This window comes from Hyposmocoma kahamanoa, unplaced genomic scaffold, assembly GCF_003589595.1.
Source record: "Hyposmocoma kahamanoa isolate Upper Pololo Valley unplaced genomic scaffold, ASM358959v1 204, whole genome shotgun sequence".
Lineage (NCBI taxonomy): Eukaryota > Metazoa > Arthropoda > Insecta > Lepidoptera > Cosmopterigidae > Hyposmocoma > Hyposmocoma kahamanoa.
Window position 1 is genome coordinate 106,603 of NW_020653728.1, and position 25,677 is coordinate 132,279.

Here is a 25,677-nt window from a genome sequence, read left to right on the forward strand (position 1 = left end):
TAAGTTAGTATGTGATAAAGCTGCACGAGCCGAGAGAGCGCAGCGAGCGTGTCGCGGCAGCGGCCGGCGAGTGCCAGAACCGACTTTGTTTGCATTTGCTTGTTGATTCGACCTCTTCCTGTGGGTTTAGGTTAAGTTAGTATGTGATAAAGCTGCACGAGCCGAGAGAGCGCAGCGAGCGTGGCGCGGCAGCGGCTGGCGAGTGCCAGAACCGACTTTGTTTTGCATCTGCTAGTTGATTCGACCTCTTCCTGTGGTTTTAGATTAAGTTAGTATGTGATAAAGCTGCACGAGCCGCGAAAACGCAGCGAGCGTGCTACGGCAGCGGCCGGCAAGTGCCAGGACCGACTTTGTTTGCATTTGCTAGTTAGTTCGACCTTCTCCTGTGGGTTTAGGTTAGGTTAGTGTATGCAATTAAATATTCTACTTAAAGTTTTAATAAATATATTTTTAACACAAAAAGCACTTACACGTGGCGCACACAAATATGCGGCAAGACATAATTTTCCATACAAAATCAAGTCCGGCTGCCAGATTTGGGGAAAACACAATGAATAAATCTTACACGTGCCAACTAGGCCGATTGTTGAAGACGAGTACAAACAAAACAAGCAAGCTATAAGTTCTTTATGTAACTTGCAGTCTTTCTGCGATATTACGCGGCATATGATGGCTCGCTGTGATGTCGCTGCGCATGCGCGAAGGTATTATACGCTGAAATGTGATAGTTGTTTTGTTTTGCTATTACTATATAATTTTGGCACGTCCTATTTTACTATCTTTTTTTTCTAATTTTGAACTTTAATCGCCATAATTTTGTTTTTTATTGTGGCCCCGGTTGTGACCTCATTTGTAAAGTATGTTAAGTATTTTTATGGGATTTTCTTACTTTATTCATATAATTTGTTGTGAGATAGTGTCATAATACAACAAAATATGTGTTTTGGCGGTGACCGTTGTGTTGATCGTGTGTGTTTGAGTTTAATAAATGAAAAGTAGTTAGAAAAGGAGGATGTGTACCCGAGTTGCAGTTACCTCAAACTAAAGGCAATGTAATTCGTTAATTCTACAGTTCATATTACAATGTTTACTAGTTGGCTGGCTGAATGTGTGCGCACTAAGAGATTGTTTTGTTTTTCTTGTATTGTATCCACAAACTCTCCAAATGTTTCGAATGTCACCGGTTATGTCGGTTTAAAAAACTTTCATATTTCAGCTAAAAAACACGACAATAACAGTGTAATTCACACAGTAACACACTTCATTTGATTTTGGTAAATAATTAATTTTTTTGCTTTTTTTAGCAGTTTTTTTTTGTATCTATCCCAACTAAAAACCTTGTGCATGCCACTGGTGAGATAAGTATGTAAGCATCTATTCTTTCCATGTCTCATATTATCGTCAAGTCCGCGTTCCACAGATTGTATTAAATTAGGTTATCTAAACTCTTTACGAATAATACGCAGATACAAATTTTAAATTAGAAAAATTAAATTATACCCCAACTCTCAATTTTATAAGCTTTTTACAAAGATTGTACGTAGTAATATTTTGAGGCCAAGTGTTTTAATAGTATAATATAAAAATATTCCATGGGTGCTAATGCGAAAATTATGTTATTTATACATCCAATCCTGATGTACAGAACCAGGTTACACTGCACTTTGATAAAAAAAAATTGCCAGAGGAATAAACAGGTTGAGCATATTCGTAAGAAGTGCTCATCATGCCAGTTTCCTCACAAACATAATTTTGACCTGAAAAATTCCAATGCGGGATATATCTCTCCACAAAAATAACGGTTTACCACAACGATCTTAAAGTCGCTACCAAAGTGTTGCGCAACTTTGATACTGGTTCAAGTTTTAAAGTCAAAATGAAATAATCATTTATTCCATTAGTAAAATTAATTTACACCTGAAGACGGCATTTTTTAAGCTACTGCTCGTCGACTGAGCTGACTTCCCTGAGAAGAACGAGCAAGAAACTCTAGGGGTTGATCTTTTCAAATAAAGTTGTAAGAGGGCTGCTGGTGCTGGTGGCGCTCTGTGGGATAATAGTAATGAAGCCTGGATAGTAGTAGTAGCTTCCGCAGCCTCCATACATCTTACTTAGTAAGTTTAGTAGTTCAAAAGTTGAAATTTATTCAGGTTTAACAATAATATTACTATGATTTTTAAAATGTAAACGGTGTAAATATAACTAGTAAAAGGTTCAAAAAGATAAAAAGAGATGTGTTCGGTGCCCCGATCGGGCAGGGAGTGACGATGCAACGACACAAAATCAGAATGCGAAGCAAAATGGAACAATTCAAAATTTTAATTTAAATACGAGTGTGAGAAGAAAATAAGAAATTTAAATTAAAAGGTCTTCAATCCCTAATCACCTCCGATCAAGGAGGTCACAACGTCATAAAGTTATATGCTATGGAATACACTTTGAATCATATTTATGTGGAATCTAGACTCATGTCGTCTTTCTATACATCTGTACGTAACACGTAGTCTTCAATTTTGTAATATGACTTTTCAATTAAAATGCTCTTGTTGTTAGTTTTAAACTTAGGAAATGATAATCTTAATATAATGCTCGGGAATATTATTGGAAAAACATATACAGTTGCCCGTAAAAGAATGGTTTACCTTAGTTTTGGACGTAGTTCTAAGGTTAATAATATAGATATCTTCTTGCGTATTTAAATTGTATGTATGTTTTTATCGGCATATAAAATGTTTGAGTAAATGTACTGTGATGTTACCGTCGTGATACCAGTCTCCTTAAACTTTTCTCTGAGAGAAACTCGAGAACCTAAACGGTACACAGAACGAATCTCGCCTTTTTTGGAACACAAATATGGTTTGAATAGGTATCTACCGCTATGCCCACATGACAATGGTAACCCCGTAAGACATTATAATATGGAAGTAACCAAAGTAAACACTAGTAGAAAACAGCTAAGATATTTGGAAAGACGATTCTTCGATCTTTCTATTAATAGGTATCGTTAACCTTTTAGTGAACAGACCAGAAGTAAAATGTTGTGTTAGGAAACTCGGTTTGGATTAACAATTACAAGAATAAGTAATTGTAAGTAAGAAAAGTTACAAGTTGCAATAATTTTTATCGTGTTTTGTTATGCCGCGTAGCAAAATTCGTAGCACTACGGCATAATCGTAGACCCTGTACGTAAGGGAGACAATAATAAAGTTGAGTCAATTGAGTGCATTTAACCCTCCGCGAGAGCGAAGTAGGGAGGGGAGGAGAAGGGAGGGCTCAAGTGCGTTTTGATGCTCAACTGGAGGAGGGTCATTGGAGGCAAACACAATATGAGCTTTGTTTTTATTGTTTGGTCGTACAACATAATCAGCCCTACTCGTGTGTACCCTGTAACCTACCTATCATACAGTATGTTATGCAATATTGATGTAACGTACATAAAGATTAATACCGATTTTATTTGCATGGAACTCCCATTACTGGACACGGATCTCTTATAATTAAGTTCAATTAGTAAGTTAATAAAATTAATTTAATTCAAATTCCAGAATTCCCAGGATTTGTTGAGATTGAAATAAAATCATTAATATGTAAGAACACATTTATTAATCTCTCATATACGCAAGTATATAGTACAGTACATATGCATAGCTGACGTCACTGGGCTACACTACGGCCTACCTATAATATATATATATATATATCTGTATGTACAAAGTATTTTAACACACACATTGCTTGCACGCAAAATGACACGAATTTTTTAACGAAGCTGAGACCATTTTGACGCCAGTGGTTCACCTGGTGAATGCCTTTGGTTCGATCTCTTGTAAGTTAGCTCTGGTATGTCATCATCATAATCAAAAGGCTTAAAATTGCCTAAAACTAACTGTTAGTTTTAGGCTACTTTTATGTAATATAATTTTCCTTTGTTGTTTTTTATTTTCGTATCAAGTCGTGTGATATAGCATTTACTTGTTTCGCGTAACTATCTATACATAAATAACTATCTATTATATTTTTATCTATTATATACATCACAGAGCACTGGGAATGTACGCGTACCTGTTGGAACTAAATAAGTCGACAAAAATTGCTTTACATTTTCTAGAATGTAAATGTCAGAACGAATAAAGGCAACAGTGACATATATTTAATACAAAATGTTCTTTTACAATTGTTTCGGTAAATAAATACACGTGAAGAAGGAGGACAACATCTAAGTTTTATAAAATGAGCAAATACCTTAAAATTAACACCAATAAATACAAAAAAAAAACAACAATTAAAAAGTAAATGGCAAATAAATGTTATCATTATTTTATTAAATTACTATTTACAAATTATCGCGTCCCTCGCTGAGCGTTGTCGTAGCGACTTGTACAAGCTCACACTTTATCTTATATGTATACATATCTACTTTATATAACTAACATATTTATTGCTTTTCATTGAAATTACACATTGAGTGAATGACATAAATTAATTTACTTGATAAAACTACTATAAATAGATACACCCATTTTTAAACAAAATAATATAAATATTTGTTTCGGATCTAAATCGCAAATATACTTTTTCGATCAAATTAACGCTTCGGGTCCGGGTGGTCGCGGCTGAGAGCCTGAAAAAATAGTTTTATTTCCATTGTGTACCATTCGCGAAAACCTAACAACTCGGTAATATCAATACTCGAAACACACCACTGCTAACTGCAGCCGTTTTGATTCGCCAGATTTAACGTAGGTACCTAGTCATTTACCCTACTACATGCCGCGCCGGTCCGTGGCCAAGTCCACAGCACAATTGTGTAACGACGCGTTATGACCAATTTGGTGGTGGAAGTATTGGTATATTATATTAAATAATGAGTATTACATTAGACGTAAACATACAAATCATGAAAAAGTATCAACCCCTGTTAAATTACATACCGCCGGCGAAATTCCATTGATGTGAACTCTTGAGTACAAAAACATAAGAAACAAAATTACTAGAAAGAATTATACAACCATCTTTATTTTATAACTAAAAGAAGATCTTCAAATTATATTTTCGCCTCACTAGCTCGGAAAGGCTTTTTTCTCATTAGAAATCTGCGCGCAAAAGCATTTATTCCACGCTAGTGTGGAAAAGGTTTTTGACTTTCGAACTTGACGATGGACTGCGGTGCACAACATTTTTCTTTCGATGAAAAAATATAGGAATTGGCACGTTCAACTACGGGATTTGTCGTATATTGCATATTTATGTAATGTAAATCCGTTGGTATATTTTATTCTTATTATTGTTGACATTAAATTGACAATGACAGCTAATTGTGTTTATTAGAACTGGTTTGTTATAGTTCAACTATTGTCCTTTCATCTACCATTTGCCTTTTGCCTTGCCACAGTGAGGTGAAAAGTGCCGCGTTTCGGTCGGCAGCAAAGTTGTTTCGCGTCTCGTTGACACCCGCTGCGCTTAAGATTCTGTCGCTTCACAGAATCGTTCGCTTGCTCAGGTTTCGACAAAGCACTCGCGTCAAACAATAACTTTGCAGCTTTGCATAATATATAACTATTTAAGCTTTAATTGCTCGAGAGGCCGTCCGAAGAGTAGGTAAGGAATTTCGTCCAAAAACGGAGACACGTGATTTTCAAATTTAGTTGACGATATTAGGATCCATATAAAATTAACGACAGTCTTTCGTATACGTTTATATTTTACGCCTCCAATAAACCCTTGGTTACTATTTACAAGATAATTTATTACCTAGCGTAACTATTATAATACATTGGTGTCATTTCGAATTTTAGTTCAATCATTTCACATCAAGCGGCGCCTGCGGAAAACAATCAAGACGTATTTAGTAGCAACTACTTATTAAATAATCTGTGATTAGGTATATTACCAAATGTACATTACCTTAAAAGAAGAAGAATACCGGAAGAATTTTTTAGTAAGGTAAATCAAATGAAAACAAAATAAATAAATTGAATCATCCACTTAAAGACTTTTACATTCATAGGATTGTTTCATTTTAAGAAGAATCCTTATAAAACTACACGCAGACTGTAAAAGAATAAACCAGTGCTAAAAATTATTTTTTCTTAATTTTTTGGTATTCATTATGTTAAGATCCTTAAAAGTGATAAACAAATTGGTGCTGCTGACACAGGTTTATTTCTCAATGGTATTGTTCTAGCGATTCATTTGACCTTTCACTAGTGGCGGATTTGCCCTAAGGCCCGCCTAGTCGGTCAGATTTTAAGGGCGGCCAACCGTGACAAAAAAAATGCACTGATGATAACAAGAAATAACTCAAAGTACCACATGACCTGGAGCCTAGGGCGCCCAAGACTGCAAATCTGCCACTGCATTTCACTGCAATAGATTACAGTATATAGTTTCTTTACAGGAGATGACGAGACTACCACGTGCCAGTACTGAAAATAGAGTACAGGAAAAACTATCACTTTTGTCCATTCGCGTAAGAACGACCTAGGTCAGTGTTTTCAAGATCAAAAATTAAGTGGAAAATTAAAAAGTAATAATATTAAAAAATCCGTAAAGAACAAGTTAAGGAAACTGCGCTAGGTGGTTGCCAAACGACAGTCCAGGTTTAAAGCTGCTTTTTCATCGCGGACGAGCCGACGCAGAGACTACGTGCGGCTGGCCTCGGCGCGATTAGACCATCTGCAGGCCCTTGGACAGGCTCTCCACGTGCTCCTTGGCCTTCAAGCGCAGCGCCGCGATGGACGAGGCGCGCGGGTCGGGCGGCGCGGGCGGCGCGGGCGCCGGCGCGGGCGGCGTCAGGTACGAGGGGTAGCCCGAGGGCGGGTGGCTGAGGAAGCCTGGAGCACAGAAAAGTCAACATTTGTTTCAATTGTTTCGACTTACGGGGAAATTCTGCACTAGTCGCTCTTGGACAATACGGAGTCGTGTCTCGTGGTCTCTCCGTTGTTGCCGTGGCAAATTGTTTTATTTTACTTTAAAGCTTCGCTATGACTACAAACGCACTTGCCGAGCTTTGCGGCAAGACCTCTTTCTGGACAGACTTTTTATCCAGCGGATCACAAGCTAACGGTTCTGCTTCTATGTAGTTACATTTTTTCTACCACATCTTACCTGGCAGTGCCGTGAGCAGTGGTGGGGCGAGCCAGGGATCCACCGGCAACCCGAGACCGCCTAACCGCGGTATGCCTCCTCCAGCCCCGCACCCGTAGTCGGAAAGACCTAGCCTTGCCGCCTCCATCTTCTCCTGGCGGCGCCACTTCGCGCGCCTGTTCTGGAACCACACCTGGAAGTACATATAAAGGGATATTAGGATGAGAAGCTGAAGATTTCACTTATTCACATTATGTTATATTCACATTACACGTATTGAATAACTTTATTTCATTTGTCACTCCCTATAGTTTTATAACAGTCGTAACACGGTGTTCTGTCATGGCGATTTTTGTACTAAGTCAAATAATTATTTATTCCACTGGGAAAATTTTTACACTTTAGAACGTCATTTTTCAAGCTACTGCTTGTTCACAGTGATGTTGACTTCCCTGAGAAAAATGAACAAGAAACTGTAACGATTGCTCTTTTCAAATAAATTTAAATGTTTTAATTTGTACGTGTAGCTAATGCGAAATGAATTTTGTTTTCTTGACAGTTATAACAATAATAATTCGTTTATTTGTAAAAAAAACGCAGGTTATATAGAAGTTGATGTGTACAAAATAAGTATGGTTTCACTGTGTCCGTTAAAGTGAACTCGTAAATAGTTAAAATTAAATACATAAGTAGAAAAACTCAATTTTTAATCAAAGGAACACCAAACTTAAACAGACAGGGTTCGGTACTGCACCATATTTTCCCGTCATAATTAAGTTACCATAATTATTGTGAAGATTAGGTATACGAGTACATTTCCCTTGAAAAGTAAATGACAAGAATACTATTAAGTATTATCCATCTCGTTAATTAAACAGTTGTCATGTGAAATGTAAATGGCATCGTTAAACTTAAGATTAAATTTGTCGACTGTCACAAGCGGTACAAAACGATAATGACATTAAAAAAAATGTCGAACGTTAAAGTCACGCCATCAAATCCGTGACGTCACGTAACAGATTAACGAGGTGAAAGACACCCTCGAACCTCGGGCCGACGGCGGCACGTCGTTCCAGGGTCGCTGCAACTTCGAGCAATAAATCAAGACCCACAAACGACTCTGAGCACGAACTCAATCATAGCGAAGTAATACAACTTTTACATCAATAAAAGACGGGTTACATTTCGTCGCGTTTTGATTTCGCGGCGTTGAACTGTGGCGTGAAACGATACATCGATGCCAACTTCATGTTACACTGGCTAATGGCGACGACGTCCAACTGTTTACTGGAAGTAGTATTAATCGAGTGCCAAACCACCCGGCTTGCTTTACACATAATGAAAAAAGTTGCTATCGATTAAGTTGCACAACATTTTCATTAACTCTTTTCCGAAACTATAATATTTTCCTACTCGTACAATATACAGTGAACGTTCGTCGATGAGTTATCGTTTTACGTTCATGACGCAAATGTGGCAATTGGTGTGATTGTCGGTCTCACCAATTACGTGCTTTACACTAAGTCACTTGGTTTGGCACAAGTTGGCGTACATAAGCAAAGGTTGACATGTCTATGATGATGAAATTTGCATGGAATTGAAAAAAGAAAATCCGTGATATATAGCACTCAATATCCGTATTTAGATATTATGAGACGATTATGATGTGGTTTTAAACCCTATATAAGTTTCTAACTTCGTCCACTTTCTCTAATATATTGGTTTTTATCGTACAATCTGGGTTCGCGTGTTGACTCCGAAGCGGCGGCGTGCGACCGCCGCGATTCAACGGCAATAAAAATGTAATATCATCGTCTGGTGCAAGTCGAAACTGCAAACTCGGAGAGTCCATTGTAGATGCTCTTGTTAGTTCTTTATCTTAATGGCAAGTAAATACGATTACGTAGTGATATTCTAGCAAAAGTTTTTTGTACGATTTTTGTAAGTCACCGCTATCTCTTTTTACTGCGGTTAAAAAATATTTTCTTTATTAACTCTCCTTCACCAATAAGCTTTATGGAAACTTTAGGTTTTAACATCACTTTACGTATCCATAATTTGAAATAGCATCGAAGAGGTATGCAAAGAACGCGATTAAACCCCATTAAACGGAGTTTATAGGGCTCACAAATCTTGTCGACAATAAAACAATAACTCGAACACACCGCCTCCCGCGCGGCGCGCGCCGCGCAGTTAGCGAATCGTGAGTTCACGTATTAAAATTAAGGTGGTAATTATCAAGTTTTCACTTCGTAGTGTGGCTGACTAATACACAACATCACCAGAAATTTGTTATCTTAACGAAAGTAATTGCTTACATTTTTTGTCAGTAAGGCTTTGTGTTCTTAATAGACGTCTTGAAAGACAATAATTTTATTCAGAAGGCGTTGATGAAATGATCAGGGAATTAAACTATCGTTATCGCCTTGAACTAATGAACATCTCCTCCTCCACCCCGCTACCGGTTCCCGCTCCCGTAGTGCCGTCGATTGCACGATCCATTTGCTGTTTAGTGCCGCGCTGTGCGCCCCTGCTCGCAACGAGGGACGAGAGTATGAAATGTGACACTCAATAAATTGCTCGAGCGCTGTTACGGTGCCATGACACGGCAGCGAAGGAACTTCAAAGTTGTCAATTATCATCAGACATAATTCAATTGATTGACCAAAGAAACGAATATTTATTCAAACACTCAACGGAAATTGAAATAAATATTTTAAATATTAAAGACAACACGGAGTTCTTAGGTTCTCGCGATTGCTATGTACAGGTAGGAAATGAAACTATTCTTCGGATCTAAATCACGTATATATTTATTTTTCCTAACAAACCAATGTTCCAAGCTCTGTACAGGTCTCATGGTCACGGCTGACCGACAGTTTAAAATAGTGTCATTTCAAAATCCGTTGAGTTTCTCACGTAAGTACGTACGTATTTCATGAGTAGGCCCTCTGAGGCCTAATCCAACACTGACCTTGTCTATCCAGTGACAGTCTCAAGTGTATCAATGAATCAAACGTCAAATGATTGTTGGGTCTCTCGGTATTTTAGAAGACCTTTTTTGAATTGTTTGACCATTTTTCGTTTCGTCGTCGTCGACAGCCCTAAACACCCCACAGAATATAAGAAGTTAAAAGATGAAGTATGGTGTCGGGCGGTACCACCGACCGCTACACCGCGCCCCCGCATCGCGGCGTGGAACGTGTTAAATTGTACTGTTACAGGCATTGAACATTAGAAGGACATGAAGACGCCGAAACAAATATTGTGTCAATAGTCAATATTATATAATATCGAACTTGTTTTAATTCTGTAAGCTCCAACAGCTGATGCAAGTGAAACGATTTATTACGAATTAACTGAATTGACCTCAACATGAAAACCACTCTCATTTACCTACAAGTATCAATAATAGTTCCGATAACATGGTAACATTCTATACTAATTTGCCTGCATTCGGGGAAATAGTTATTTCCCCGATTGTGATCGTAATTAATTGTTTATTATGTGCGTAGTCCAGTATGGTAAATTATTATATTGAACCATATTAATGAAATGGATATTAATTAGGCTATTAAGCGCGGCGTTGTTGCTTGTACCTGAAATAACATTTGAATAGTTACTCTATTAGAACTATAACCTTGTGTGGCATAAAAATTGTGTACATAATAAATAACAAATAGGCATAGTTCCCCAAAACATAGGGCGCAATATTGTTACCTCGTAATGGAGGCCCAATACTCTAACATAATATTTATGTTAAGTACTTGATATGAAAATCGCAAAAGTAATTTGTGTTCACCGTCCCATCAAAAGAGTCAGCGAGGCGATGTGCACCAAGTCCGTCACAGCTAGGTGCCTATTGCCCCCTACCCTCCCGCGTGTGCTTCTCGCCACTGTTCGCGTTCGCTCGTCGCCCGCGCGCGCGCGGTATGCGCCATCATAATTCACGATCGTTGTAAACTTAACAAGTGTGTGTTGATCACGCGACATTCGATCACGCGGTCATGTCCCACACGAAACAATTATTTGGTGACTTTTGTTTGATGTGAAAACTAAGCTTGCTTAATGTCTGCTTAACAAACTGTTAGTATTCGGTTTTGAATCCAACTGTGTAAAATGTCGACTGGGTTAGTATTCATGTTGTTTTCGATACCGTCAAAAGGATTACAGTAATGAAACGTCTACACATATTTACAAAATATTTTACAAAGTCGGCGAAACACTGTGGAACAGTTGTTCAATAAACATTTTTACAAACAAATAAAGCGACAGTAAAAATTTCCAAAGGCAATCAAAATAAATAATCGAGCGCATTGTGGACGCCAATATTGAATCACGCGCAAAATGACGATAATCGAATAAACCGCCCCAAAACGGGCTGGATACACTGCATAGTAGATAAGTTTACAAGTTTGTTATATAGTGCTACATGTAAGCACACACATTACGACTAATAAAGCAATATTTTTTTTGGAAAATAATGCACGAAATCCATTCTCGCCCACTGAGCACACATTCTTTTATAGGACGCAAATGCCTTATTGTTACGTCCTAGAGAACCTATTATAGCATATGTGCTGCTAAGTACCGATACAAGCTGCAGACGTGAAAGGTAACGGTACAATAACTTTAACGTCTTAAGTACAAGTACCTTTGTTTGTTGTAAACATTTTCTTTCGCAGTTTGTGCTGCTGCAGTAAAAATGGACGGGCGAAAAAACTACCATATGTCACATAACAGCGGAGTCAATTCACCCCGTGGAGGGAGAGGGCGACAAATACAATTATAATCAACAAACAATCGCATTGGTATTCGAAAACTTAGGCGTTTAACGTGTTAAATGACCCTCATTTCCACACTACAAATAACTATAAATATATTTATGGAAAAATTATATTTTACGGACACGTAGAAGAGTATTAACGGGTCAAACTAATACGTATACACTGTAAAATGAAAAAGAGGACGAGGAACACGGGAACAGATCGGGAATGTCAGGTAGATAAAAGAAAAAAGCCGAGAGTTCAAATGCCGATCCTCATGTGCTTCATCGATTACGCGCAGGCGTTTGATTGTGTGAAATGGGACTGCTTGTGGAATATACTGCGCAAGACGGGTGACCTTATAGTTCTTATCGTGAATCTGTACCAGGACGGTGTATCAATGGTAAGAGTCAACGACATCATCTCAGGTCCTTTCAAGCCACAAAAAGGAGTTCGCCAGGGATGTATTCTGTCTCCCATCCTCTTTAAGGCGAGAGGCAGGAGTTTCTGTTGGTGGCGTTAAGATAAGCAATTTGAGATATGCAGATGATACTACACTGTTTACGTCTTCGGAGAAGGAACTCGCTGAACTTTTCTACAGAGTTGAATATGAAACTGGTTGGACTCATCATCAACAAGTCAAAGACAAAAGTCGTCATGATATCGTCGACAGGACCGGACAACTCTCTAGGACTAGAGAACTCAAAGATCTTGAATTTGTTAGCGACTTTGTATACCTCGGATCTTCTACGTACCAACCAAGGCGGAAGTGAAAGAGAAACGAATTCAAGTGGCCAAAGTTGCTATGAGCAAGCTAACGCGCATCTAGCGTAGCAAAAAAGTTTCCAACGTTACCAAATCAAGACTAGTCCGAACATTGGTTTTATCAGCTCTTTTCCCGGTTAGTGTAAGAATCTCAGTCAACTTCCACTTGTTCGAACGACTTGAAATTTGGTAAAGATATTATGTCATCATCGGTAAGCTAATAACCACATCAACTGTAAGTTATTAGCTTACATTCGATAACGTTATCGATTTTTTAGAGTTGTACAATTGAAAATTTTGGTTTAAGTTTTATTTAAGAAAGTGAAACATATAATAACTATGTAATAAACTGTAATGTAATCAGTGTGAACTACTATAGTTCTTTACCGTTAATATTTGAGACGCGGCTAATGGAATCGGAAATGGTGGTAACGATAGTGGTTCCCCTGGAAAAGACGACATACAACACACGGCTATACAGATTTCGGACGTATGTAATTATATTTATAGACCGATTGTTTCGGCCTAATTGTCTACAGAGACCGCTATCTTGTGTTTTAAGCAAACTGTGTATCAAACTGAGAAAAGCAACGATATGTTATGTGTGATATGCACACACGTAGACAGCCACAAACAATGTTAGAAATGAAAAATTAAAACTTGTACATAAAATTGTACTTGTTTTAGGTGTAAACAATAACAACGAAGTTAAAACGGTTTAGTTCTGCATCTGCAGTGTGCGCGATCGAAGATCTTTGACAATTTTCAGACGCAGTAACATCAGATGATGTATTTTAGATATTTCCACACTTTGATGACATATAATTTCTTATAGAAACTGTCGCCGAAATAAATAAAATCTCCAGAGAATGCATAGAATTACCGTTGGGGCAATTAACTAACTGGGTCCCAAGCTGACTCTGACGGATAACATTTCTGGGGGCTATGAAAATCTAGTTTCTGTCAATGGTTATGGTTATGGTCAAAACTCATTTAAGATGCGCAAATGTATATGCAAACCCTCGCAACCCTGATGATAATCAAAATATTGATTGTCACAGCCTGTGCACGGTTTTGGCAATTTACCTACTCGTAAATAACAAAAAAACCATGTGCAATGAACCCTTAAAAGATTTTTATTCGATTTTGTAAGCGAATCTGCCTCACCAGTAAGTAGTAGTGTTGAATCATTTTGACAATGTATATATAACATACTTAAATATGAAAAAAGGACATTTTAAATCTTGTTACTATTTATCAATTTAAGAATACGAAATAAGGGTACAGCAAATATTGCGTTACTCGAACATATTCTTAGTTTCGACTACAAACCCATCTCTGAATTCCACAAAACGAAAGCAATTGAAGCCGTAACGCTGTCACGAGCCAATCATGTCGTGGCAAATCTGACAGATGTCTCTTCGCGTTCGTTTTTTGATCGCGACAGTTGGCGGGGCGGGATGTTGTGTTATTGTAGCATTTTATTCCATTACAGATTCAACGGCACTTGATGTTGAGTTGAAATAATCATGATAGTTAAATGGCCCAGTGTGACGTAATCAAGGAACTATTCAAATGAATGTGTGACAAAGCAGAGATTAAAATTGTCATTTTTTTATGTATAATTGAATTTTATTTCTTAAATGCTATATTTCGAAAGCTTTTCAATGATGTGTTACTTTAGATGATCAAACGAACTTCTTGAAGTGAAGTTCGATCACTATTATGTGAGTCGCTTCATTCTCGATATAATATTTAACCAGGTAGTTCCCTTAACTTGCGCGGCAACACTGCACGGTTTTTAGAGAAAAAAAATGTTTTGACTTTGACACTCCCTACCAGGCATCTTAGACTATGGAAACCAATTTTTTTCCATCCTCTAAGCCAGGCATCAACCGCCATTTTCAATCCTCATTCCTTTTAGAGTGGGAAGCAAACTTGTTTGGTAGTTTCAGAATCTTTGCCTCTGATATGACGATGTCAAGGGAGGGAGGGTGTTGATTATATCTTCGAATGACGCGACTCACATAATAGTGATCGAACTTCACTTCAAAAAGTTCGTTTGAGCATCTATTATATTTCGTCGCTTCATTCTCGATATAATATTTAACCAGGTAGACTTTTAGAGTATTCAGTTTTGCTTCTAGTTGTTTTTATGTAAATTAAAAACCAAAGGCTTGGTCGATAACTATATTTTTTTTTAAATATATATTTATTAATTTTTTTTTAGATATGAACATATAACGGTTTTTCTCCTGAGGTCACAATCATAGCAATTTTTAAATAATAATAATTCATATAATAATTTTATGAATAAATATTATTATTATTATTATTAATACAAAGATCGAACATTCAGAAAAAACACTCAGAAAAAATTCCTTCGATCCGGTCGGATTCGAACCGACGTCTTCTTGCATACCGTGCCAGACGCTATACCAACTAAGCCACGGAACGAACCAACGGACCTCACCAATTTTTCTATGTGCTTGCGTGGTGTCTTTGTATTTGGTCTTTCAACGACTTTTTAGTCGTAGCGCCATCTATGAGAAATCTATGACAGATTTATCACCAGACGTCGGTTCGAATCCGACCGGATCGAAGGAATTTTTTCTGAGTGTTCGATCTTTGTATTAATAATTATAACAAACTAGTGGAGTAATTTCACAAAAAATAAAAAATAAAATAAAAAAAAATAAAAATAATTGTATATCAATTCAATAAAAATTTAATTAAATATTATTATTATTATTAATTTAGAATAGTACAATTTGCCGTGTTATTATGGTGTAAGCAAATGGTTCTTGCGAACGTGTGTTCGTCTTCAGTAAGTATTAGTCTATTACAAAATGTACTGTACGAGACAGGATGTGACATTTTGGGAGTCCAACTCGCAGCTTTGCGTAAGAGCAGCCGCGCGCGCGACGGCGTGGAGGCGCACCGCGTGCTGTGCGCGCCGAAAACTGCTGTGTCCACACCCGCCGCGCCGCGTCCTACCTGCCGTACACATCGGCTCACGGTCTGACTCGTGGCTACTCTGTAGCTCTGTGTGTCAGCAAAAGCGTTCCCTGACGTCCAGTTGTCTTATTTTGTGTTACCAAAATATAATGTTTGAAAACTGCGACAGGGCAAATACTTTGATCCCCTCTAAAATATGGAAAATTTAACGTGGCCTGGACGCGACCAGACGCAGACGTTTTGATTAAATCAGGTAGTGCAAGTAAAATATCATGTTTGTTCGTAAATTTTTCAAGAGGTAGTTCTGTGTTGGGAAACCACGTTGAAACTAATGCGAGAACGACTTAGGGATTCCAAATATTGCTATACTGTGGTCATTGACTTACAAATAAATGGACGACGGGTCTAATACAAAAACCACAAAAAAAATGTCCCAAGTCAACCTATTCGAAATTTAAATTGTAATGTCATCGCAGTATCGCGCTGTCAGTAGAACAAACGAAGACTAAAGCGGAGTTTGGCGCTCTGTATACGATTTTAGCGCCTTACAAGTGCGGACACTTTTTAGCGCGGACCCGACGTCCATATAATTGTAAGTCAATGACTGTGGTGCACTGGCTTTCAATCTAAAGCCCTTAAGTAATCTTTTTATGAGGGCGTCAGGGCCTGTTTCAGGCTATAGAAGAGATAAAGCAGAGCGATGGCTGTTCAAGGTTTCATACGAACTTATAATTCCTGCGTTAAAAATTTTATTATTTATGTCATTGATATGTTGAATGGATTTAGAATGTTATTATTGCAAAATTCCCACCGGAGCTTTAGGGACACATTATATTGTCTAAGTGTATTTTAAGAAAGATAAGCTAAGGGTAAAGTTATCGCCTCTTGTGGGACTCCGCGGGAGGCGAAGGGCGCGCTGATAACGGCAGAAAGGGTAAGGCTGGTGTGCAGTCATATTTCATAATGATTCGCTTGAGTTAAAATATATCACGTCGGAAACCAATCTGGTTCCTAAAACCGAGAGACAAAAATAGCGGATTTGGCATTGGTGCGAGATGCAAAAAGATCAATCTCGGGTTGTCCGAAACGTCTGACAACGGTCTGGAAGGCGCGAGAGGACAACTCCCACTCGGTGTCGGGATTAGTCTTCCTAGATTCTAAATCGCCGCGATTATCTTTTGTATTTACATAATGTGCACATATGCATACAAAATTATTTTGCGCTTTTCACACCATTGCCAAATTTGTATACTTAAAAACCGTTAAGGTGCGGGTATTGGATCCCACCCTTGCGATTTATGCAACTGATCGCCGTAGTATTGCGTACTCAGAACAATATAACACAATCATTATACTAATATAATATAAGAATACTGCAATTCTTAGTAATTGATATGGTGCTCCTTCTCAACTGCCTTCCGTTGGCCTCCTGTGCTACTCGCGCCACATACGGAATCCCAACTGGCGCGCGGTGCATCTGTATAATTTCTAATTTAAAACTTGAGGTTCTCATGTACGATGAAGTCGAGTAAATATTGTCTGTCCACCAACTCAAATCACTTAGAATTATATCTGGAAGATAAATTGTTGTTTCATAGTTACCGTCATGTTTTTGAATACTTAGAAATTTCTGTATTTTCAATAATTATGTATACCTATAATCAACCGTATTTAGTGGCTGGGCAAGCTAAGATGAGGATGAAGGAGGAGGAAGAAGAGATGAGGACATAATCAATTGAGCGTACTTCCGTATGGTACATCGGGGTAGCCTCATTATTTTTTAAAGTAAATGGTATATTTTTGACGTTTTTCTAAAGATAAACTTATACTTAAATTTCATGAATCAAAATTGAATTTTAGAAATTTACAAAGTTGACATGGTTGTAACACAGACTTGCGTAATTAACGATGAAGCCTAAACATTGCAATAAGTTAATGTTTGCATTAACATTATTGATGCATCGTCATAATCAGCTGTTGTACAACAAATATCATCTAAATATACCACGAACTTAAATTCTTGTTGTCTCAAATGTGTTACAACTTTTTTCATGATTTTGGTAAACACTTTCGATTCAATGGACAAGCCGTATGTCAGAGCAGTAAATTCATAGGTTTCAATTTCATTCGAACCAGGTAAATACTGAAATCTGTGATACTTTCGATCTAGATGTCAGTCGAGATAGATGTCGGTGAATACACCTCTTTCAGGTCTTTTGGCCATAAAACCCATGCGAGGTAGCTATCAATTTTGAGGCATTTCGTTAGTCCTCCATTTTAAAATGAGCTTTTGTTATAAATTTGTTAAATGACATTATGTTCAATATGAAACGACTACTACCGTTGCGTTTTGGGGCAAAAAAGTACTAATTATCATCATCAATTAAGTTTTTAATTGTGATATACCATTTTTTTTATTATCGTCTGGCGATAAACTAATGCCGGGTATTACAGACTGGTGTAGATACCTCTTTACATAATGGTTATTGCTGGCGAAGCTGCATAATGGTTTTGCAGGTGACTGTCGCCTAAAACCATTAACGATCTTCTTTAGAATTGTATTAGATAGGTAATTGAGTTTTAACTACGGCGTGTTTCGTTAATACTTATTAATTGCACGTATGTGGGATTTCAATTGAAATAACTTTTGATGTTGATTTTAGGCTGATGCCTGGTAGGGAGTGTCATAGTCAAAACTTTTTTTTTCTCTAAAAACCGTGCAGTGTTGCCTAGCAAGTTAAGGAAACTACCTGGTTAAATATTATATCGAGAATGAAGCGACGAAATATAATCATACATAACTGTACTAACCTGTTTTCGAAGAGACCTGTGCCCCACAGTGGGAAATAATTTTCGGGTTGATACTTTACAGAAGAGTTCGCCGAAATGTACGCTATATAAAAAAACGGTTAGTAACTGTAATTTTAATAATGCCCATTATATGCGAAAATTTAGTCCAATACTTGCTGTAGGAATTATATCAAACAAACACGTTTATATAAAAAGTAATGTACAACGTCAATATCAATTTCAACGTCGGTGTAATAATTAGGGTTGTCGCGTTGGGCATTTGCGGCGTATGATTGTTTTGAGGCGGTCACGTTATGCTTACACGCAGACACATTTTTGTTTACCTTGTTGAATTTTTTGCTACACAGGGATGTAATGAGGGTATTTAACAAGCTCCGTGTAACCGTTTCTTTAATCGATTTTAAATATTTGGTCACTATTATTAATATTGTAATTTTATATCGAAGAGTATCACGTTTTGCAAAACGAAAATTTTAAAATGCCATTTCCATGTCATTGCTGAGACAATACACGAAACCTGTTTATTAAAAAAGTCTAAAAAAGAATGGATCAGACTTTCAGAAAATAGGACCTTGCATTTTAATCTTGCAAAGGATTTCATGGGCCCTCTAATCCGGTAACTGAATACGTCTCTCGGCCGTCGCGGGCGTATTATCTTGGGACCAATAGTCGCAATTAAGCCACACGCCAAGCGTTAAGCGCCTTGTACGACGCTAATTGGTCCCCCGACACGCGCTTACCTTACACCCGCACCAAGTGGTAGAGTTAGCACGGACAATAATATTTTGTTGTTTGATTGTGAGAGTAGTTTTTAATAATCATCTAAGCGTTAACTATCTCACACACAAGTTTATTTTTAATATTATTCACAGAGTGACTTAAAAATACTCAAGATTGGGCCCACGAAAATTGTCATGTAAAATTTATGTTTCTTTTATCGATGCCATAAGCTACTATCGCAACAGCGTTGGCTTTGCCCACAAATGCTCCTAACTGTTCTGGTGCTACCAACACGAGTGGCCTCAGCTCGATCTCCAACTTCGTTTGTGCCAAAGTGCGACAGTGGTAAATCTCAGCAAGTTAACTGAGGACCCGAATCTTGGTTTTACCCTAGGCCAAGTTTAAAAGTGACGTGACGATCGCTAATAAGTATTCTGATATACGGAAAAAGTATTAGAATTCTCATTCTCATTGCAATAATCAGTCGTTCATTTTATGTTTACTTCTGTAAAAACTTTGTACATTTGTACAAAATGGAAAGTTGTATATACAGCCAGTATATTACAGACACCGAGTGTCTCTATGCGACCATATTACATCACGGCGATGTATGCGCGTCGCCGTCGTGTCGCCACCGCACCGGTGCAGTGCGGCCGCGGCGTCTCGTCGGTTTTGCAAACAACAGTACCGCCACAGGCAACGGAATAAAACAAAAAGTACCTGTAACATGCAGCATACTTTATTGACACGAAACCTAGTTAGAAATCCAAGAAACATTAAATTTTATTTTATATCAGTAGCAGCAGTTGAACTTGAATTATTACTTCGTCGCCTGATTTTGGAAGGAAACAAGGGAAACGCGATCAGATCAGTCTGCGGTTGACGATTTCGACGGCGGTTATTGGATCGGAAATAATCGGAAGTATTTGGATCGAGACATTGGAGTCATGAAACGCGGGCATGATGAGTCGATGAAACCGGTGGCGGAAGTGTTACTCGTTGTTAGTTTGATGGATCTTTGCAACATGTCTGGCTGCTTTAAAAAATAAATAATAATAAAATAACTTTATTTCAGACTTCTGAAGGTGGTACTTACAAAAGTGTTAGTAAAACAAAATTAAAGTCTTAAGAGGGAGCAGAGGAAAAAATCCTAATCTTCAATTTGATTTTAGAGGGGTATATCCACTTTAAGGTTAAAAATAAAATATTGTGTGAGTAATTACACGATATATTCAAGCATAGACATTAATCAGAAACATAAAACAATAAAGTTTCCTCGATAGATAAAAATCACGAAATAACCTCTAATTTTCACATTTTTTCGATTTATTCTCGAGATGCTACAGGTTATTAGGACAAAAATTAGATAATTAATTATATTTATGCATGATCGACAACTGTCACTACGGATTTTTTAAATCCCTTTAGTTTTAGAGTTATTCCGCTAAAACGAATTTGGTACTTTTAATGCGCAAAATTCAACATCTCCTGTCGCATGTCACGCGAACTTCAGGCATATATTTGTTTCACAAGTTTGGGCGGAGCCAACGTCAAAACTTTTTTGGCATGAGAGCTCTTATGGAAGTAAGTATGTATACAATAAAAATCCAAATGAAGCAACATATTTATATTGTAACGTGCTTCACCGTGCCGACATTGGGCTGTCCCAGCGGCTCGCAAACACGCTCAGGATACGGTTGGGGCTGGCGCGTAACCGTGCTTCCAGGGAGGCACACCTTTTCCTCATAACTTACTTGTTACATCAGACGGCCAACGACCTCCGCTCCCGCTCTATGTCTACATTATCGCTAAGGTTATCAGTGACTCAGTGACCCAAATATTTAAACTTTGTAACTGTTTTCAAAGGAGCATCTGCAAGAGTGAGCGGCGGCACGGTATAGGTTTTGGTACCTGGCTTGAAAACCATCAGCTCGTTTTTACTAACATTATATTTGAGTTCATGGGCCACCGCATAACGTTCACAAATATGCAGAAGGCGCTTGAGAGCACCTATCGAGGGGCTCACCAGCACCATATCGTCTGCGTAGCTGATATTGTTGACGCAAACGCCGTCAACGTGGCATCCGACTTTGGTATTGCTGAGCTCCTCGATAAGCCCGCCCATATAAAAATTAAAACGCCTCGGAGAAGTCAAACCACCCTGCCTCACCCCGCATTCCAACCCATACTCATCAGAGAGAGATCCCGCCCGTCTCACACTATTCTTTTGGTGGTTATACCAGTATTTTAAAAGGGACGTGATCTCACTAGGCATGGTTGTCTGCCGTACTAATAGTTATCATATCATTATGTATGTTAGTCTATAAGGTATGTGTTTTATGGGTACTTTGTAACCTGAAAATAAATAAATAAATAAAAAAAATAAAATAAATTGTTTTGACACCATTTCAATTAAGCCTTGAACAGCTTTCTGTCTATGAGTTCACTGTTTATTATTTGATATTACTTTATTTATTTATTTATTCAAACTTAATTGCACACAAAACAGTACAAATGGCGGACTTAGTGCCATTAGACATTCTATACCAGTCAACCGGAGAGCTGGGTTCAAAATAATTAACAGGGGTGCATAACATCCCCGATGTGTCGCAGCGGCAGTACGGGTTCAGGGCTGGACTCTCCACCTTGGACGCCCCGGAGTCGCTGCGACACATCGTGGAGAAGGCTAACGGCGAGAGGGAGGGTGTAGTGGCTGTGTCTCTGGACATAGCCAGCGCCTTCGGCACTCTCCCCTTCGCCGTTATCAGGGAGACGCTGAGGTACCACGAGATCCCCAGGTGCCTCAGCCGTTACCACCTTGTGCAGGTGCTGACCGGGCACGGCTGCTTCGGTCACTACCAGCACAAGGTCGCGAAGAGGGAACCGTCCCCGTTGTGCCAAGAGTGCGGCGCTGCGGATGACACCGCGCAGCACACCCTAGAGGTGTGCAGCCGGTGGGATGGGCAGCGCCGCACTCTGACGTGGACTGTAGGGCAGGACCTCTCGCTGCCGGGCGTGGTTGCCGCCATGCTCGATAGCGAGGAGTCCTGGGAGGCGGTGGCCTCCTTTTGCGCAGAGGTTATGTCGCAAAAGGAGGCCGCGGAGCGGGTGCGCGAGGATGCGGCGGACGCGCACCCGCTCCGGCGCAGACGTACGGGGAGAAGGCGAAGGCAGTCCGCTGCTCGCCTGATCCCCTAGTGAGAACAGCGGGCTCTGGACAGGCTCCCTGGGCTCAGGGGTATCTAAAGATTTACCCCCATAAAAAAATTAAAGGGGTACATAACATGATAGGTAATTAAAACAGATAGAAAGAAGTTTATAAATGATTATGATATATAGTTTAAACATAATATAAATATAACACATAATATTATATGACTAACTATATACTTATATAAGCAACCTATATACACATAAATACATAATATATAATACATACGCATATATATTTATGTACAATACAATATCAGACTAATGGGATGTGGATTGAGACTCCAATATGAAATCGCGGACTAATTGCTTGAAAGCTAGCTTATGCGGCGCTTTTTGAATATGGGGCGGTAAAGCGTTCCAGAGTCGTATTGCCTGAACAGTAAATGAGTTAGAAAGAAAACCAGTACGGTGAGAAGGCATTAAAAGAGTTAATTTGCTGTCTGAGCGAAGATTGCGATTATGGGATGGACCCAAATATTGAAATTTACATTTCAAATATTCAGGTGCACATTTATCATTGATAGAGTAAAAAGTAGAAAGTATTCTAAAATCACGTCTCTGGCGAACACGTGATCAATGCAACTATTGATCAAGCGATCCAATTTGTTGAGAAGTTCCTGGGTGATATCAGCATAATACACATCAGCATAGTCAAGGATAGAGAAAACAGTGGCCTATACTAGGAGAATTTTTGTTGAGATGCGAAGAAAAGTGTTTGAATTGATAGAACGATCTTAAGGTACCAATGATCTTCTGACTAATGCAGTCAATCTGAGGTTTCCAGCTTAAAGTACTATCAATGTGTAGTCCCAGATTCACAAAACGAGGTGCGAATACAATAGGTGTAATCATTATAAGAAAGAGGCGCGACAGAGCTCATGTCCAACCTAGTCAAAGCATAAGAACTATCCACGACAATACCTTGGCAAGTGCCAAGTAAGTACTTGGGTTGACACTGATGCCAAACTTACTCGACCAATCAAAGCAAGGATAGCAAGAAGGATATCATGATCAACAGTATTGAATGCGTTACAAAATTCAATGAGGACTAATACCGTTAACCGTGAATCCTCCATGCTCTCCCGAATGTCCTCTGTAACTTTCAGTAACGCTGTTGTGGTAGTGTGCCCAGACCGAAAACCAGACTGATACTGGTCGAGGATATTATTTCTAAAAAGGAAAGATGATAATTGGCGATGAACAATCGCTTCACGAATTTTTGAAAGGAAGGGTAGTATAGAAATTGGCCTAAAGTGTTTAAGGGTTGTGGGGTTGTTAATCTTAGGAAGAGAAAACACATGCGCCCTGCGCCAGTTGTTAGGGAACGTACCAGATGAGAGCGATGAGTTGATAATGTGAGTAATAATAGGCAGAGCACTATCTACACAAAAGACTATCATTTGTCGACTAATGTCATCACATCCAACAGCTTTAGACTTTAAAGACATTATTATTTTGCGAATATCGGACTCCGACACCAAAGAAAAGATGAAACTTTCAGATGGTTGGCGGCACAAGGAAGGAACTTCTTTGAGAGTATCCGCTTTGCGGCTCATTGAGAGCTGATACTAGCCGAGAAATGCCGATTGGTATCGTCAAGACTGAAATGGTGAGGAAAAGCGTCATTCGGAGGCCTAACTAAGCTCATACACTTCAAAAATTTCCAAGTGTCAGCTGGAGAAGAGTGGAGAAGGTTGTCATTAAAATAGGGGCTGTTTGCAGCTCCCACCATCTGGTTACAGCGATCTCTATGAGCCTTGAAAGTAGCCCAGTTTTCCTCAGACCTACAATGTTTAAATTTACGAAAAGCTATTATCATGGCATTGACAACATGCCATCTTAGTACTTCTTCTTAAGGGAACTTCTACAGGTTCAAAGAAGTTGTGTTGGCAAAATTAAAAATATTCTCATATCATTTGTTACTGGAATGTGTCCGGTAAGAATAACAGAGGACGGCGTTGACGGGAGACCTGCAGATCAACCGAACATCCTTAGGTGCTATAAATTGTATATTAAGCAATGCCCACACAAAACAGGCAAAAAAACTATTACTATTTGCTGAATCGGCTCTCCAACAGCGCCGCCCAGACATGTAAGATATAGTTTAGGGTACGATGGAACTGGCACATACATTGTATAAAAGTTCCTAAACAAATAAAGATAAAAAATAGGTTGTAAAATTCTATTTTGATTAAAACATTTGAAGTTCATTCGTTTAAACTTTGTTAACATTCTACGAAAACGATAAATCCAAATTCTGTTGTCTCCATACCTCATCGTAGCTCCTTAACCGCGGCGCGACGTCAGCTGTCACAATCAATATCGAGTCGACTCAAAACAAAACCACCCAAACAAGAGACAGTCGCACCACAGAAAAACAAAAACATGACTTTGCTGAACAAATCGGTCCCCACGGATTTATTTTGCAGTCAACCTTTTCTAACTCATATTCATATGTTGTATTACATTTATTTATGCTGGATTTCACAAACACTGTGTGTAAAGTAAGATTTCAAAGTTCCTGTCGCAGTCGATATAGACTGGTTTTGTAAGTAAACGACCCATACTATGAAAAAACAAGAGACGAGCGGATGCCGCAGAATAAATCCGCCGCGGATTTATTTTGGAAGTACCCTTTTTAGTATTTGAAAATAAATTTTATTACTTGCTTACATTCATCAGGCGACTCGCGAAATCAATAAATAAAGAAGTTGCTATCGAGTTCTTAGGTTTTCGCGATTGTTACACATAGGAAATGAAACTATTTTTCCGGATTTAAATCGCGTATATTTGTTTTTTCAAACAAACCGACGTTTTGTTACGACGTTATATATTATAACTGGTTGAAGACTGTACCACCTCAGTCAACCGTGACCATGGGACCTGTAAAGGGCCCAAAACGTCAGTTTGTTTGAAAAAACAAATATACGCGATTTAAATCCGGAAAAATAGTTTCATTTCCTATAAGAAGTTGCTATTTAATAATGTTGCTGATCTTTAACTAACGCTGTCGAGATATGGTACTTAAGATTGAAGCAAGTGCCTAAGCAACCTACAAGAGATGAAATAAATTTCAATAAAACGCAACGAGACAAAAACCTAAGCTTTCCACGGCAATCCAACCTGACTACTGAAAGGTAAATAATAGAATATAATTTACTTTATTTGAAATCTGTTTGAAAGATCTATAATGGCATAAGAGTCGCGAGCGCCACGCAGCCTAAGTCCGAATCTGATCTAAGTTCAGTGCACCCCTCGACTAAGAACAATACCACAGTTTGCTTTGATTGTTAAACGTCACAACTATGACAAAGACTCACAGGTTAAAATAAAGTAGAGTGTCTAGTAGCTTTCAGTC

At 38.5% G+C, this 25,677-nt stretch overlaps 1 protein-coding gene across 1 annotated transcript in view; it reads right to left on the reverse strand.

Moving 5' to 3' along the window:
* Nucleotides 1-6,242: 6,242 nt before the first annotated feature.
* LOC113227263 (retinal homeobox protein Rx1-like) overlaps nt 6,243-25,677 on the reverse strand; it is a 66,860-nt gene continuing 47,425 nt past the window's right edge. Inside the window, exons 3-4 of the mRNA XM_026460165.1 lie at nt 7,108-7,279; nt 6,243-6,833 (exon numbers count right to left, since the gene is read on the reverse strand). Of these exons, the coding sequence (XP_026315950.1) occupies nt 6,667-6,833; nt 7,108-7,279 (339 nt within the window). The 3' untranslated portion in view covers nt 6,243-6,666. The remainder of the gene's footprint in view (nt 6,834-7,107; nt 7,280-25,677) is intronic.